Source organism: Moschus berezovskii, chromosome 8, assembly GCF_049115385.1.
Source record: "Moschus berezovskii isolate FMDL1 chromosome 8, NW_MosBer_1.0, whole genome shotgun sequence".
In the NCBI taxonomy this organism is placed as follows: Eukaryota; Metazoa; Chordata; class Mammalia; order Artiodactyla; family Moschidae; genus Moschus; species Moschus berezovskii.
The window spans coordinates 98,497,326-98,515,167 of record NC_142467.1 but is presented as its reverse complement, the minus strand read 5'-3'; the positions used below and the strand labels follow the sequence as shown (position 1 = coordinate 98,515,167).

The window sequence follows — 17,842 nt, the reverse complement described above, 5'->3', positions numbered from 1 at the left end:
CAAGAGACAGAGCTGCTCGACACTCTTTAAACACCACCTAACAAACTGCTTCCTGTATGAACATCAGTAAGGGCAGACCACTAGGGACAGGTCAGCAGTCAAGGTCAGGTAAATCTCAGTTGACCTCAGCCTACATTGTGGTTGCCTGACCTTCCAAGAACAGAAGTTACCCACACATTACATGTATGACCTTAATGCTCTGTCTAATCCATAATTTTTACGAGAACACTTACTTTTGGAAGTAAATTTCACAAATTCCAAAAGGAATGTTAACAGTACTTACGGGTCTTTGGTTTGACTTCTGAGTCTCTTTTCTTCCTAAGTGGATGGGATGGGGAGGCAAAAAAAAAAAAAAAAGACTAGTTAATTTCCCCCCGTTTGATTCTAATCTTTCTATTAAAGAACTTTCAGTTCAGTTCAGTCACTCAGTCATGTCCGACTCTTTGCGACCCCACAAATCACAGCACACCAGGCCTCCCTGTCCATCACCAACTCCCGGAGTTCACTCAAACTCATGTCCATCGAGTCAGTGATGCCATCCAGCCATCTCATTCTCTGTCGTCCCCTTCTCCTCCCGCCCCCAATCCTTCCCAGCATCAGAGTCTTTTCCAGTGAGTCAACTCGTCGCATGAGGTGGCCAAAGTATTGGAGTTTCAGCTTTAGCATCAGTCCTTCCAACGAACACCCAGGATTGATCTCCTTTAGAATGGACTGGTTGGATCTCCTTGCAGTCCAAGGGACTCTCAAGAGTCTTCTCCAGCACCACAGTTCAAAAGCATGTAAACAAAATACCTAAACTGGTCCTATAGTCTAGCTGGTAAGAAGAAGGAGTCTCTTCTTTTCAGATAGCACATTTTTTTTTTGGTGGGGTAGGTAGGCAGGAAGTTAAAGAACTCTTAGATTCTGCTGTTTAAGATGGATTTGCAGGCAAAATTACTGTCACTTGTCAGGATTAAGTGTTGACAATCTCCTTGATAACTTTATCAAACAAGATTCTAAATAAAGGAATGAAGTAGTATGACCAATCGGAACAAGAGCTCCATCTCAAACATGGACAACAAATCATCCTGAGTCTGAATTTAGAGAGCTAAATGCACCTCTCCAGAATTCAGCCTCAGGAACCCCTCACACTTTGTGAGGAGATCAAAGGTTGGTGATGTAAACAGAAAAAACACATGGCAGACTCTGCTACTGCAAGAGGAGATCCCAGGAGTCTGGCCATAGACAAGGGATTTCAATCATGCTCCTTTGGAGGGTGGTGGTTGAGCCAGTCTACCGGAACTGCTTGTTCTCAAACGATTTAACATGTGTCCCAACTGTAACTGCTGCTAACTTTAACTAGGATCAGGGGAGGGAAGTGATCAATTAAAGACTAGCTTCAAGTACCCAATGGTTCAAGAATTATCATGCATCTTGGTTGATTCCCCATTAGGACAAAATAACAGACACCCATTCTTTAACATGCTCTCAAGGGCACACACCACCCATGGGAGTTTCTCAGAAAATTCTAATCAGTGTGGTCATAAAACTTTTGGGGATCTGAGACTGTTCCACCACCTGTGACCGACCAATGTCAGCCTTTTACCATATGGGGCAGTACTGTCTCATGGTAAGGCTCCCACTTTCAGACCCCCAATTCCTTCTTCTACACCCTCCCAAGCTCCTGAGGTGGGAATCGGCGGTACATCTGTATTTCACAGAACCTTAAGCCCACCCTGATTTTACAAAGGAGCCACAAACCTGGGGAAAGAACTGGCCTGATCTGTTAAGAATGCAGCTTTAACCCTGGACGATACTATAGGACTTTAGAACCTTGTGCGTCTGAAAGTGAGATCTCCACCAAGACCTCATGAGCAACGGAGATGCGCAGGCGAGGGGAGAGCCTAAAGCTGTGTGACTAACTGATCAAGTAGCAGAGGTCCAGGTAACTTCTAGGCCTATCAGTGGTTTACTGTCACCAGAAGCACATAAACACACCTTCCATACAGAGAAGCAGCAGAGAGAGGAGTTTGAAGAGCATTTTTGCTAAAGTCAAGGTCATTGTGATCATTAGTGAAAGTCATTCTGTTCCTACATGCTCTCCACGCCCTGATCCCTCTTCCTAGAACCAATGGGGACTCTGATTCAGGTGGAAGTGACAAACACAGAGGTGACCAGGCTTTACTTTATCATCTCTTCCTTCTTCTTCCATGTGTGTTCCTGGTCTTACTCTTCCTGGTTCTTCTGCAGGGAGCAGCCCAGCAACTCTGTCAAGCAAGATAACACACCCTAAGGATGACTTTCAGAGACTTCTCCCCTGGAAGCAGTTTTCAAAAGGGCTTCCTTCCTACCACCAACCACCAAAAGCCAATCTTCATCTCAGTAGCCCTGAAAAGTACATATTAACATGTAATATTCAATACAACCTTTAGATCTACTTCTGATAACTGCCAGTTGCACCCCATCCCAATTCACTCTTTGCAAGAGAATTTGACCTGAATCACAAAGTTAATAATCTGGCTGCAAACTCAGCGTCCTTAAGCTATCTATGATCACCCTGGCAACTCACTAGTTCTTCCTTTTAAAACATCTCAGAAAAGTAATTTCAGTACAAATTACACAGAGCAAAAACGTATAAACTCTTACCGTTCTCTGGATGTAACTCGACGTCTCTTTTCCTCCTACGTGGAGAAAAGGGATGAGAAGAATATTTCAAAAGATCAAAACCAAAAGCACGAGTCAAAGCGTTAAGTAGATACATTTGATATGGTTAAATACAGGCTTCCCAGGTGGCACTAGTGGTAAAGAACTTGCCTGCCTAGCAGGAGACAAGAGGTACAGGTTCGATGCATGGCAACCTACTCCAGTATTCTTGCCTGGAGAATCCCACGCACAGAGGAGCCTGGAGGGCTATGGTCCAGAGGGTCACAAAGAGTCGGACACAACTGAAGCAACTTAGCAAGCATGCATGCATGGTTATAAACAGGGGTGGGGGTAATCTGGGTTTGGGGGAAGATGTGGGCAACTGTCACTCTGGTGTTGAGGTCCCACCAGCCTCAAAACAAAGGAGAGGCCCAGGAACTGACCCAGCACACGTCCGCACAACTAGAGGTTGTCTAGTGATGCTACGTGAAGTCAAAGATCCACCACACGTCAGGGAATTGTTAATGTTAGCAAAAAAATCAACCCAGTAATTTGGGATTTCCATCAGGAAGTGATGATGACAACCTAAACTGGACACCAGCTCTTCTCCGATGAACAGCCAGGACACTGCTTCCCTAAGTTCACAAGACTTGCCATTTCCAGGATATCTGTATTTATGTATTTAAACAGGATAAAAATATTGTGGTGATGAAGCAGGTATCTTGTTTGAGGTGGAGATTACAAGAATCCACACACATATACATCTGACTGTGCATGCAGAGTGAACAAAGTCTGTAGATTATACCAAAGTCCATTCCCCGATTTTACTGTTGTATTACAGTTGAGATGTTACCATTGGTGAAATGGTAAATTTCTCCATTGGGTAAATTACACAGAACCCCTCCATAATATACTATATGGAATTAGTCTATGTGTGTGTGTATTATATATAAAATTCTGACTCCAGACTGCTTTCAGACTTGAGCTACAACATCAACAATTCCCCGCGTCTGCAGCCTATTGGCCCGTCCGGCATATTTTGGACCTGCCAGTCTGACATCGTATGAATCAGCTGCTTAAAATAAATCTCATATATACAGATATCACTGACTCTATTTCTCTAGAGAACCCTAATACAGATTATATACTAATATAATACAGTACTATGTATAGACATACAATCCAAAACAATATATTAGAAACTGATAAATGCTCGCCTCTAGAAGGACAGACAGGAGGGAGGGACGGGGAAGGGATGGACAAAAGGGTGGGAGTACCACCCCTTTGTACCCCATAGCTGTTTGCACTGTTTTACCAAATGTAGGTAATACTTGTTTTTTTAAAAAAAGCATAGTAAAATGGCAAAACTTTAAATTGGGGGACTTCCCTGGTGGTCCAGCAGTAAAAAATCCGCCCTTTAATGCAGGGTTCAATCCTTGGTTGGGGAACTAAGATCCCACAAGCCATGCAGCAACTAAACCCGCGGGCCACAACTAAGACCCAATGCAGCCAAATAAACAGATAAATAAGTATTTTTTATAAAAAGACATTTTAAACTGGCTGAAGTATAAGGTTTTGACCTTATTTGACTTATTTGACCAATACTATCTGATATCACTGGTTTCATGCACTAGGACTCTAGCATGTTGGAATAAACTCTGTTCCTACAGGAGTTCATCCTCGAGGTCTCCAAGGCTTCATACACACCACCAGTGAAACAGCTTGGGAAAGAATGCCCTGGTTAATTTCTTTAAAAGCAAAAAGAAAAGGCTATGTAAGCCCTCCAAGACGTTAGAAGGAGGGGAAAAAACAACTCAAACTGGTACATGTGTTTTTGTTTTTTTAAAAGACTTATCAATATTACAAGAGCCAGCTGGCCCATGACATGTTCTCCTAGGAGGCAAGGGACTTGGCCACATGGCTTAGACAAGACATTTCCCCTGTCTCGGTCTCACACTGTGAGCAGGTACTCTGACTAAACTGAACTACAGACATCTGAATAAGGGTCATGAACAGTCGCATATAATTTCCAAGAATAAGACAGGAGAATGAGCGTGTCTTATCAAGTCTACTTCAGTGATACCGGGCTCAATGCTTCTCACTCAGGGCAATTTTGCCCCTCTGAGACATCTGGGAGAGACCAAAAGTGATTTTGGTTGTCACAACTGGGAGACAGAAGGAATGTTAATGGCATCTAGTGAGTAGGGGTCAGGACCTTGCTAAGCACTCTATGATGTACAGGACTGACCCCTACAACAAAGGTTTATTTGCCCCCAAAAGTCAAGGCCTTGGTTGAGATATCCAGCCTTAGAACAAACCACGGATATTCATCTTTAGCAGGTAACAAGGTATTTACTACCCACCCGAAAGCCTATAGACTTCCCGAATTACACAGCTAATCCTGTGGCAGAACTGAAATAGACAGCATGTGGCCAGTTGGTATTACCTAGATTTGCCCCTTAAGTCACATGGGACAGCGCCAGAGGCATTGTATTTACCAGAGGCCTTTGGCAAGCCACCAGTTTTCCAACCTAAAAAGTCTAAGCAGCATTATTACAATGCACATAACATGACAATTCTGTTCTTATAGAAAAATTAGATGTGGGAAAGGAGTTTATCTGATGACAGAAGCAAATGCTTTAAACACATCACCTCTGCTGGTTTGAACATCTAATCTGGACAGGTGGAGAGGCAGGAAAGTAGACAGGAGAGAACAGACTAAAGTTATGGGCCTGCTAAGCCCTCGGGTCTAATCATGATACACTTTGTACTGCCCTGGGTCCAGGGATACGTTCTAACACCTTCTCAGTCACTTCTGGTCCATAGACAGACCAAGTGTAAATTCACAATTACAGAAAATGTACCAAAATAAGGCAGAGTTAAGAAACTTAAACGCAAGCCCTACCTGGTCTTTTTCTTCATCAACAGAATCGTCTGACTTCATTTTTTCAGGTTCTTCCTCAGGTTTTCGTTTGGCAGGGCTGTCACACACAGTAAAGCCAACTGTTAGCTCAGTCCAACCCTAGACCTCCAGTGGACATGAAGCAGCTTACTGATACATTCCTCCCTCTGTTTGGGAAGATTCAGGGCATGGACTCCCCCTTCCCTCCAAGAAGAAGCCCTCATTGTCAGGATGTTAAAGTTTAATGTTTCTTCAAATGACAGGCTTAGAATACCACCATTTTGTAAACCTTATAAAATCATGGATCTAGACTTTGTCAACAACTGCTAACATCACCAAAAAGACGTGACATGCTTCTGATGGACAGCCCCAGTTCATCAATGAAGTTTCAGAAAAGAAAGTTGGAATCTGAATAAGCCTCTAGACCTAGCTACCAGTTTATAGAAAACCAGAGACAAGTGAACACATTAACCACCATTAATGATGAGGTCAGCCAGATCCAGAAGCTAAAACAAGACCTAGTTTCTTTAAATAAATGAAAAGAAAATAAGGAATCTTGAAAGGATTAAGGAAGAAGTCAACCAAACTCTGTTAACACACGCAGAAGTGTGAACACTGCTGTATACCTGGTAGTCAGGAGCTATTATACTTTATGAGGCATGAAATTATAGTTCTGCTTTGTCTTCTTAAAAAGACTGTTTGCTAAATGTTAGCAACTATAGCAAAATATGAATTAAAACTTGTCAGAGGAAGACCCTGTCATCTAGAAATACAGTATTTATGGATAAGATGACAAGTCTGACTTGTTTCCAAGTAACACAGTTGGGGGGGCTGTGGTATGTATGGAGTTGTAATTCCCTTGGAATAATTCAGTTGGAGTTCATGGGGCTGTAGATGAAACCATCACCAGGAGCTGTTAACTGCTGTCACTGGGCCATATACATGGGGGTTCATTTTACCACTCTTGGTGATTTTGTGTATGCATATTTGAAGCTTCCTAGAAAGACTGAGGGCGGGAGTAGAAGGGGGCGAGAGAATGAGACGGTTGGAGGGCATCACCGACTCAACTGTCATGAGTTTGAATAAGCTCTGGGAGAGAGTGAAGAACTGGGAAGCCTGTTGTGTAGCACTCCATGGGGTCGCAAAGAGTTGGACAGGACTTAGCAACTGAACAACATTAACAGTAGAAACGGATGAGGTCTTCAGAAATGCTGTTCATGAGTATCTAATAACAAAATACCAAAGTGAAACCCCAGGCAATGTGGAAGTCAGAATTACTAAATTACATCCTACTAATTCTATACATGTTTACCAAAAACGGTCCCTAAAAGAGGGGCTTATCCATTCATTATATACTAACCCCTGTGTGAAATGAGATGTGATGGTGGTCTGCCTGGTAGTCTTCCTTGTAATCCTGGGGCTAGAAGAGACTTCAGCTGTTTAAAGAAAAAGAAACAAAAAAGTCACCAAGAATAAAAAAGTTCACAGCAAAGGTACAATTCTTCAGAATTACCAGGCTGCTGCAGAGACCAGCTTCTGAGGATTAAGAATCCTCCTCTTCTTATTCTCAGCAACCACCATCTTGATAAAACTCACCAAATTAGCACCTGCCAGTTTGCTGAACCATTTTAACACAACCTCTTATATGACCGGCCCAACCGTGACACAGACAAGGAAACAGAACCTCTGCTTACATCATCAGAAGGTGAAGTGATCAAGAGCCTGACCTGAGCTCAAGTCCCATGCTCTTATTCTTTTAAAAATTTCAGACAAGTTACTCTGACTACAAATGGGGAAGGAGTCTAAGAATAAATGTTTAGCTTAAACAGGCATATAACTTAGTTCTAAGTATCAGTAGATCCTGTTACTTTATAACTCAAATTCAACCACATTTGGAGATCTAACGCTCTCAAATTTGGTCAAAGACAAAAAGTTTCTAGTCTACATTTAAGGTAGTTAGAAGTATACACAAGGGGGAATTCCCTGGCGGTCCAGAGGTTAAGACTGGGTACTTTCACTACCATGGGCCCAGGTATGATCCCTGGTCAGGGAACTAAGATCCCACTAAGCCGAGTAGTGCGCCCAAAAATGTATATATATATGGATACACAAGAAATAAGTGCTGCCCAGGGGAGGGGGTGGGATGAACCTATGGTGCCAAGTCTAACTGTCCTCCCCTTTGGTGATACCACACTCCGACAAGGTCAAACGAGTCGAATGCGCTTACACTTTGTTTCTCCATCAGACTTGCTTCTCCTGGGCGTGTAAAGTCTGGAGACAGGTTTGGGGGGCTTGCCTTTCTCTGCCATTACCACTCGGCAATCCTCACCACTTGTCTGGCTCCCGTTCTCTAGACATCCATTCGCTTCCCGACTGAAAGCATGAGCTCCGTTCTCCAAGGACAAATCTTTATTTAAAAGGGATTTGACTTTAGCCAGGTAGCCCTCCTACAGCAGGAAAGGATAATTTGAGTAGCAGTGAATGTAAACAAGTGGCAGTGAGAGAATAATAAGGAAACACATGCATCCCCTTTATATAACTATCAGGTGACACGGGAAGTTGGGATTATTCGGCCTCCCTGGTCATAGACCAGTTACCCGGGAGGCCAAGTCTTCCAGATGCCAGGACCCTGAAGACTTACCTCAGATAATTCTTCTTTATGTAATTTGGTTTCCAAATCACACAACTGATTCTTTATTTCTGTCTGCAGAAATTCGTGCAAGAGATTCAGTTTCTCCTTCACACATTCCTAAGGGAAGGATGTACGTTTAGAAGTCCCCACACTCCGAAACTATGAACTAATGGACTAAGGCACAAACAGTTACACTGCCTAGCCACATAACAATGACTGAAAGGCAGGCAACGCTGAGTCGGCTAAAAAGATAACTAGACAGTCACAAGACATGTTCATGATATTTCCATTAAGATCATATTATTATTATTTTTTTTTAAAGAGGGACTTCCCTAGTGGTCCAGTGGCTAAGACTCCACACTCCCAATGCAGGGGACCCAGGTTTGATCCCTGGCCAGGAAACTAGATTTCATGTGCCAGAACTAAGACCTGGTGCAGCCAAATAAATATTTTTTTTAAAAAAAGATCATATCACACCATCTACAGGGTGGTGAAAAATGGGAAGATTAGGAAGTGAAACAGATACATAATGGTATAGTAGAACAAAACTGATTCTGAAAAAAAGTGTGACCAGGGCAAGTTATAATCTAGACTTGATGATAGGGAACCTAGACTGGGAAACATGATGAGTTACCAAAAGCTAACTGATAACAGCCTATTAATATAGCACATTAGACAAAAACATCCAAGCTATCCTTAAGACTTTAAGGAAAAGAGAGCCAATTCCACTTGCTTTGTTTTTATGAGCTACAGAGTCTATCAGACAGTCACATCTGATAATAGATTTTGTTAAGGTGGAGATGACCTTACCTTTTCAGTCAAACTATCTCTTTCCAAATCTTTAAGCCTGGGGGAACAAAAAAGGGAAGAAAGAAAACACTTGTTAAGCAACACTGTTCATCTATAATACCACAGTTTAAAGAACTTTGGAAGTAACTTCAACACGGATATTAGAAAATACAACGGTTTCCCCCCTCCCCCAATGTGTAGAATGCCCCACTGCAGTGCCTACATACACATTAAGAAGTCATTTGCAATCTAAATGAGGTTCCCCTTTTGGGGGGTGTTTTTCTGATAGTGGCAAGGGACGATACAGGCACTCTATAACAATGTTAAAGACAGTGGCAGTCCAGTGGCTAAGAGTCTGCACTCCCAATGCAGGGGGCACAGGTTTGATCCCTGGGTGGGGAACTAAGATCCCGCATGTTGAACAGTGCAGTCAAAACTCAAGATTAAAAACACAAAAAGACACTGGGAAAGGGGAAACATAGTTGGGGTCCTTCCCAAGTTAAGTGACCAACAGGTGGTCTTCCTCCAGTTGGACCTGACCAAGAGTCCATAGAAGGGCATACAGGGGTTAGAAAGAGTGAAACAGGGCAACAGGAGGCTGTGGGAACAGTCAGCTAACAAGTCCAAAGGCCAGGATGGGGAGAGCAGGAGTGGCAGCACTCTGATGAGTAGGAAATGGAGTCGGGGTCACCTGGGGCAGCACAGGATGCCCCACACACAAGGGAGAGAGAGGAAGTCAGAGAAGCTTGCTGGCGCCTCACCCAAGAGCTCATCCTTGTGAACGTTTGTACCGAGTCATTCAGGTGTGCAGAACTGTCATGAGCTTCGCTGGAAAAATCATGGTCCGACTTGATTAAGGAAGATGAGTGTCTTGCCTCTTTTGAGGGGAAGGGAGCAAAGAGAATAAAGGAACCAGAAGCAAAAGACACAGAGGAAATGGAGAGGCTGTTGTTCCTGGCTTGGGCAGTGTTCCTGTCGGCAGCGGGGTGAGAACAGGTCCAACCAGCTAAGCCAGCGTCCGTCAGCAGAGGGGGGTTGCCCTGGGCAGGGAAGGACTGAGCCTCCACCATGCGAGGGTCCTCCCTTTGGGCACCCAGGCAAGGTACTCGGTTACCACCAACCTAAAGGGCAGGAATAGAGCTCTCCCAGCCAGACCTTCCCAGAGGGAGGGCAGATGTAAGCAGCACAGACAGAAATGTGAGTGACAGGCTCTGCTGGACTAGTGACAGACAGTGGCTACTCCAAGTGGGTGGGGATCCTGCTTCTAGCTGCAAACATCATCTGTGGGTGCCTCCTCTACGCCAGACCCTGTTTCAGGCAACGAGCTGAGTGCTGAGATGTAGGCACTGCCAGGCAGGGGCCTCCTGACTGTTGCTGGATGGTCAGCAGAGGTCTGGTTATAGAAAAGACTGAGCAGGGGCTTCCTGGTGGACCAGTGGTTAAGACAATCACGCTTCCACTGCAGGGGGCATGGATTTGATCCCTGGTCAGGGAACTGAGAACCCACACTGCCATGGAGCACAGCCAAAAAAAAAAAGACAGCAGCCTACTGATAGAGTGGTTAATACACTGTGTATCACATGTGCTGTGCAACTTGGACTCAAGATTCAGAGTCAGGCTTTCCAGAAGCATGTGGAGTCCCTTCCAGGCAAAAGTCATTCTACCCCCAAAGCAACTCAGGTCCTGGGAGAGCCTTAGTTGAGGACGACTGCAGAACAGGTTGCTCAGAGCCAGAGGCGCACACACTGCTGCCGGAGCACCACAGCCACCCACCTTCAGTCACTGTGCTCACAAAACCCTGGCAGGACACAGCTCCTACCTCGACCGGGTCACCTCGGGTGTCAAGGACAACGCTCAGATGGAAGCCTATCAATAGGCCCTTTGCCCAACACTGACAACGCCTACATCTGGGCAGGAGACAGATCTGGGGGGTCAGAATTTTTTAAATCTTTCCTATTGAAGTGGCATATTTAGCTTGGCAGGGAGAAACAGACCTTGGGGGTATCACAAAAGTCTCGCCCTGCGAAGACTAGATTTAACCTGCTCAGCCCCGGAGTGGGAGGCTGGAGCCAAAGGCAGGCACTGAGGAGCCAGAGGTGGGGCAGGAGGAAGGCTGGCCAGTGTGCCTCCCCTGACGCCCAGACTTTCACTGGAGAGTTTATCCCCATCCCAGGAAAACTGGTGACACTACCTCCCATCCAGGTTCACAGCTAGGAGGATGAGAAGCAGATATGAAGGAACCAAGTAGAGCGGTCACAGAGGATGGCAACATTACAGGATGGCAAAAAACCTTAGCTCCCTTTGGTCCAAGATCCCATGATTCATTCCTAGCTGCTTCCATCAGAGCAATTCTTGAAAGGCAAAAATGATATACGTCGACCACTGTGAAGGCCAACAGAGTTTAAGTCTGAGGCTTCTGAAGAAAAAGGGTATAAATGGCATCAGGAAGGAGGGACACAGGGAAGCTGAGAGCTCAGTGGGAACTGGGCAGAGGAGCTGCCATAGCAGGGGCAAGAAACTCACACGAGTCGGGCCAACACAGGGGAAGAAAGGCAAATCCTGAGAGAAGCTGGGTGCCTGTCTCAAGGAGGTCAGCAATGTCAGGCTAAAAAATCACAGATATTCTCCATAGTTAACAAACCATTGGAAGAGTCATGGGGGAGATAGAACCCAAGAATCAGTCATGTTTTAGTGGGGGAAAAACAAAGTCCAGGTGGCAGAAATATACAATATGTATTAGTTAAAAAGAGATAAGGCATTAAATCACTCTAACATCCTAAATTGGGCTTCCCTGGTGGCTGGATGGTAAAGAATCTGCCTGACAATGCAGGAGACCTGGGTTCAATCCCTGGTCAGGAAGATCCTCTGTAGGAGGGAATGACTATCCACTCCAGTACTGTGGCCTGGAAAATCCGATGGATAGAGCCTGGCAGGCTACAGTGCATGGGATCACAGAGACAGACATGACTGAGTGGCTAACTCTTGGCATCCCAAATCAGAAATGCTGATCTGTAATATGGTTTCACAGCAGGAGCCGAGAACATCCTGGAGAAGTTACAAAGTTCTGTTAATTATGACTTCTGTAACTGGCTGCATGCTGGGTGGTACAGGGTGACTGGAGACAGTATTTGTGGAGGGAAGGATAACGGACCTTCTCCCCCAATTCCCCAGAACCTGTGAATATGTCACCTTACATGGCAAAAGGGACTTTGCAAATGTGACTAAGGGTACAGCCCTTGAGATGGAGAGGGTATTTTGGATGACTCAGGTCGGCCCCATCAAATCATTTAAATCCTAGGAGCAGAGAAAGTTCCCAGGTGCATTTCAAGTGATGTGACTACAGAATGGTCAAAAAGATGTGACCTGAGAACTGGCTTTGAGGGCTTAAAAGATGAAGGAAGGGGGCCACGAGCCAAGAGATGATGTCGCCTCCAGGTGCTGGAAACAGCTCTCACCCTACAGCCAGCAAAAGAAGAGGGACCTCAGTCCTACAACCACAAGGAACTGAATTCTGTTGACAACCTGAGAGAGTAAGAAACGGGTTCTCCCCAGAGCCTCCAGGAAGGAAGGTAGCCTGCTGACGCTTTGAGAGTAAGAAACGGGTTCTCCCCAGAGCCTCCAGGAAGGAAGGCAGCCTGCTGACGCTTTGATTTTAATCCAATGAGACCCACACCACATTTCTGACCTACAGAATCAGAGGATAACAAGTGTTTTATTTAAGCTACTAAGACTGCAGTAGTTTGTTATGAAAGCAGTTAAAAACTAATACAGTATCAGAAATTCAGAACTTTTTGGTAGGGAGGAAGGGAGCAGACCATGAATTTTAGGAGTGAAAGACATTCCAGTGACTCTACATGGCTATTTAACAGCTAGAAATTAGAACTGGCTCTCCAAAGATGCATCTCTGGCTGGTACTATTCAACTGCTGAAAGCAGAAATCCTAAGACTGGAGGAAAATAAGGGTCCAAGAATTGAAAAGAAATATGGGGGCGATCAGGGAAGAAGCTCCCAGATAGTAAACAGCATCACCAAAGTCAAGAATACAAAGAATTAAGGATAGAAAACCATCTTAACTGAGGAATGGCTGGACACCTGGCACAAAAGCTAAGCTAAAGTGGCAGCAAAAAGAAAAGGTCCAGATGATTATACAAGAAGCCAGGCAAATACGAAGGTTGGAATGATAAGCAGGCATGGGCTGCTATATCAGTATCTGCCTTAGTATCAGGTTTGCAAATTGGTAATTCATTAATAAGGTATGTTCCCCACCGCCCGCCACCCCCCATAATGGAAGTGAAACATACAGCTGCCACGTGATAAGCAGGGAAGCAGGTTTCTGTGCAGGTGCTGCTCTACCACATTTACCTCTTTCAGCTCAGTCTTCACAGGGCCCTGGTGTGGTAGGCGCCTCTGTCCCATTTTATAGATAAAGCACCAGGAAGTTAGACGACTTGCTCATATAGCTGGCAAGTGGCAGGGTGGGCTTTGAACCCCAGGAGTCTGCACATCTAGGCTCCTACTTCAGGGGAGAACTAGAAAAGTCAGTTATGCCTTCTGTACCTACTCAGGAGCCACTGACTAGTTAAGAACTTGAAGACCCAGTCTAATCTAATCAGAGTGGTTAGCAGATAGGAAAACTGTCATAATTACAAAGGCTGTCAGATTTGTGTGAAGAGGTGTCTAGTACTAGTATGTCAATTCAGGCTTCACTGAAGGTGAAAGTCTAGCAAGCAAGAATCTGAGTCTATTGGATTCTAAGCTGCAGATGCAACCAGCGAGGCAAATATGCTTGGACAAGTGGTCATCAACTCCAGACTGCAGCAGCAGCATGGGGGAACAGTGACAGAATTGAACCCCTGCTCATCACAGGGAAAGGGGACTGTCTTTCTGAGCAGTCTTGGGAATGAATGGACAGTAGCCACCGTGGGGAAAGGGTTAGGTGGAGCCCAGCCTCACACTGGTGGCTCTGCATGGTCTCAGGCCCTAAGAACCTAAAAGATAACCTGAATGGCTTGTAAGGAAAAGAAGGCACAGGATGAGTCAGGCAAGTGAATGGCAGTCCTGGACTTCAAGTCATCACATGGTGTATGGGGCAGGAAAACCTCCGGCTCCAACTTACATCCTAAGAGAAGTTTCCAGTTAGAGAGAAAAGACCTAATGGCAACACAAAGACAAGTGGGAAGACTACTGCTTTTCTACACAAAAGATGGTGGCTTGGAGAGTAAGAAAAATCAAGTTGAAAAATGTGGCTTGTCCTGAAAGGCCTGATTTTTAGAAGACTTAGGACACGTGTGTGGTAGGTCGCTTCAGTTGTGTCCAACTCTTTATGATTCCATGGACTGTAGCCCGCCAGGCTTCTCTGTCCATGGGATTCTCCAGGCAGGAACACTGGAGTGGGTTGCCATTTCCTTCTCCAGGGGATCTTCCCAATCCAGGGATTGAATCCGCATCTCTTATGTCTCCTGCATTAGCAGGCAGATTCTTTACCACCAGCACCACCTGGGAAGCCCTGAACTTACTTTTTACACTTAGTTACACTTTAAAAACTCAAACACTGGACTTGCCTGGTGGCACAGTGGATAAGAATCTGCCTGCCAATTCAGGGACACAGGCTTCCATCCTTGGCCTGGGAAAACTCTACATGCCGCAGGGCAACTAAGCCCGTGCTCCACAACCACTAAACCTGTGCCGTAGAGCCTGAGTGCTGCAACTACTGAAGCCACGCGCCCTAGAGCCTGTGCTTCAGAAGAAAAGCCACAATGAGAAGCCTGCGCACTGCAAAAAAGAGTAGCCCCTGTTCGCTGCAACTAGGGAAAGCCCACACACAGCAACAAAGACGCAGTGCAGCCATAAATAAATTTACAAATACCTAAACATTAAGAACTTGGAGAGGGCAATGGCAAGCCACTCCAGTACTCTTGCCTAGAAAATCGCATGGACAGAGGAACCTGGTGGGCTCCATGGGGTCGCTACTAGTCCGACACGACTGAGCGACTTCACTTTCACACATTGGAGAAGGAAATGGCAACCTACTCTAGTGTTCTTGCCTGGAGAATCCCAGGGACGGTGGAGCCTGGTCGGCTGCAGTCTATGGGGTCACACAGAGTCGGACACGACTGAAGTGACTTAGCAGCAGCAAACATTAAGAACACGTTCTAATACCATTATATAGCTAATGTAACAGTATGTGTCTTAAAAGAAGCTGCCATATAAACACAAGTTAGCATAAGTGACAAGAATTCCTCAGTGAGGACTAGGCCTAAACTTTGTTCCTATTCTACTAGATTTAGTATAATCCATAATATGAGGTGCCTAATTTTCATGAATCAAAAAGTTATATCTCCATTTACAAGGTGGTATAAGGGAACATTTTAAAAGGAATATTGAATGCCATGTTTACATCTGTATTTTAGAAAATAAAATTCAAAATTTAAGAAAAGCTGTTGAGAGGGTCACATAAGGTGACAATGTCAGTGGTCTGAAGCAGAAACCTAAGCCTACATTGGAATTCCCTGGTGGTCCAGGGATTAAGATTCCATGTTCCCAATGCTGGGGACATGGGTTTGATCCCTGGTCAGGGATGGATCCCACATGCTGTGAGGTGTAGTCAAAAAATAACCCAAAATGAAAAAAAAACCCTAAAACCAGACTCTATACCTAACAGTAGGCAATTCTAGTTCAAGGTAATGTGTAACCTAGGGTGAATGATGGATTGACGGATTGTAACATTCACCTACGAACATTCAAATTCAGCCAAACAAAACACTTGCTCTGGTCCAATAAAAGCCCTCACAGAAGGGGAAGGTTTTGCCAAGAAGCAGATCTTAGCAGAAATCTTTGCTTCCTTACAGTTAATTCCTGGGGCAACCACTCTTGAGAACAGCTGGGGATTAAGTGAGATCATGTAAAGTGTTCTACACAATTAGCAGAACTGAAAAACAGCAAGTTAGATTAGTCAAGAATGCTAACATGGGGGCCTTTATGTGCCAGGCATATTCTCATTTAATCCAATACCAGTTTAAAGCCCATGTTAACTGTCCAAGTCCACAGACGCAACTTGTTTATGAAACTTGCCCAAGGTCATAGACGGCTCAGTGGAGGCAGGACTCTCACCATCAAGGTAAAGAAGGCTGGGCCCAATATCCCTGTCCTGGGTCTAAAATGAAGCGAGGCACTTTCATAAATCCATTTCCACTTCAAGTCATGTTTTATCTTGGGGGAGATGTATAGGGATTCTCTAGCAAGGCACATCACCCTCCAACTGTGGCTAAGAAGTGGTCTGACACCTGGGAGGAAGATCCAAATACTCCCTATCACCTACTCTCCACCTCACAGAAGCCCAAATCAGAACTGGTCTAGCACAATTATAGGAAACAAGCAAAGGGAAATAGGGAAATGGCAAAATCAGATTCACAAATCTGGTTGGAAGCATTCAGGGCTGGTTCCCACATTGCTGCAAGTGAGGTTTGCAAGTTTCCAAGAGTGAAACTGATGCCCTTCACCAGCAAGAAGCCTAGGGTACACAATGGTCTTGCCTTAAGAATCCATGTGCACAGATTAGCTGTAGCTGCCTCCCCAATAATAGCTGCTGCCCCCCTCACTCCCCTCCCCACACATGCACATATATAGGCACACAGACAGGAGGAAACCAGCAAGTTCTCCCTAGCAAGACTTCCTTCATGCCCACGGCTCAGATTTACCGGAAGAAACCACTCCGTTTTCACGCTGCCCAGCCCTAGCCCTCACTGAAGGATAAGGGGTCCTTCCAGAATGCGACTACCCTAGCCATATGAGGTGATGGAGGGAGCCCCCCAAGGAAGACAGGGCTCGCAAACCTGAGCCGGCCGCGCCTGGGCCCCGACCGGCGGCGGCATCTGTCTCTGGAGGCTGCCATCGGGATGCTTGGCGTGGGACGCCGAGAGAATTCCCCCCCAAATACCCCCGGGGACCAGGCCAGCCCAACCCCCTCGAGTGGACCGGGCACCGGAAGTGGAGGCCGAAGTGCCCGGGCCAAGGGGTATCCCGAGGCCGCAGGCTGCCCACTTCCTGCGCGACCAGGCTGGCGGCAAGAGCTGGGCCCGAGGCTGCTCCGGGAAGGGGCTCTCCAAGGAAAACCCAAAGCTTGCTCTACTTAGTTTCTAGTCACCAGGGAACTGGCGGGGGGGCACTGGCCCATTTTGGCGCCAAACGGCCAGGGGCGCGCGCGACCGGAAGTGCCACCCTGCCCGCGCCAACTGCCGCCGCGCGCCGCGCCATCCCACGCATGCGCGCCCGTCTGTCAGCAGCGGCCACGGGCTACCCCGAGGGGAAATGACCCCCACCCCCACCGCCGTGCCACCCACCCAGGTTCCCGGTTCCCCGCGGCACCTACCGCCTGCGGACATCGTCAGGCAGTGAGAAGGCCCGGGAGGCCAGCGCAGGCACCCGCGCCGGGGCGGTACGGGCAGGCATCTTGGAAGGTGCAGCAGAGGCGGTAGCAGCACAGGCAATCCTGGCTTTTCGCGCGGAAACCGACGGGGAGGGGCCGCGAGCGGAGGCGGCGCGTACCATCCCGGCCCAGGCGTGGGGGAAGTCGGGCCGTACCACACAGAGAGAGGCTGTACCATGAGTGGGCGGAGGCAGTGGAACTGGGCTCCGCGCAGGGGTCGCGCATGCGCGACGGAGAAGAGCACCCCTGCGCGCAGCAGTGGATTTGTCCAAGCTCCTCCATTTGCTGCGAGCCTTGCCTGAGACATTCATTCATTCATTCTTTACCCGCATGCTAGGGATAGAACGAGGAACATCCCCAGGGCATTGCACCCTGTGGGCTCTAAAGTTCAAGTACTCATTTCCAATCCCACCTACACTATATTTGCTCACTATAACGACCTTGAGCAGGTCACTTGGACCCAGCCTCAGTT

General features: G+C 46.3%; 1 protein-coding gene across 6 annotated transcripts in view; it reads right to left on the bottom strand.

Moving 5' to 3' along the window:
* Positions 1 to 17,512, bottom strand: part of DNMT1 (DNA methyltransferase 1) — a 43,432-nt gene extending 25,920 nt beyond the window's left edge. For 2 of the 6 annotated variants that reach the window (XM_055429949.2, XM_055429950.2), the window contains exons 1-9: positions 17,314 to 17,512; positions 8,967 to 9,003; positions 8,166 to 8,273; positions 7,752 to 7,971; positions 6,885 to 6,960; positions 5,528 to 5,603; positions 2,626 to 2,660; positions 2,165 to 2,246; positions 284 to 318 (exon numbers count right to left, since the gene is read on the bottom strand). In XM_055429949.2, coding sequence (XP_055285924.1) covers positions 284 to 318; positions 2,165 to 2,246; positions 2,626 to 2,660; positions 5,528 to 5,603; positions 6,885 to 6,960; positions 7,752 to 7,971; positions 8,166 to 8,273; positions 8,967 to 9,003; positions 17,314 to 17,492 — 848 coding nt within the window. In that variant the 5' untranslated portion in view covers positions 17,493 to 17,512. Of the gene's footprint in view, positions 1 to 283; positions 319 to 2,164; positions 2,247 to 2,625; positions 2,661 to 5,527; positions 5,604 to 6,884; positions 6,961 to 7,751; positions 7,972 to 8,165; positions 8,274 to 8,966; positions 9,004 to 9,706; positions 9,884 to 16,777; positions 16,885 to 17,313 lie in introns of those variants that run through there. The other 4 variants (XM_088839021.1, XM_055429951.2, XM_088839020.1 and 1 more) reach the window with 4 other exon arrangements.
* Positions 17,513 to 17,842: the final 330 nt, after the last annotated feature.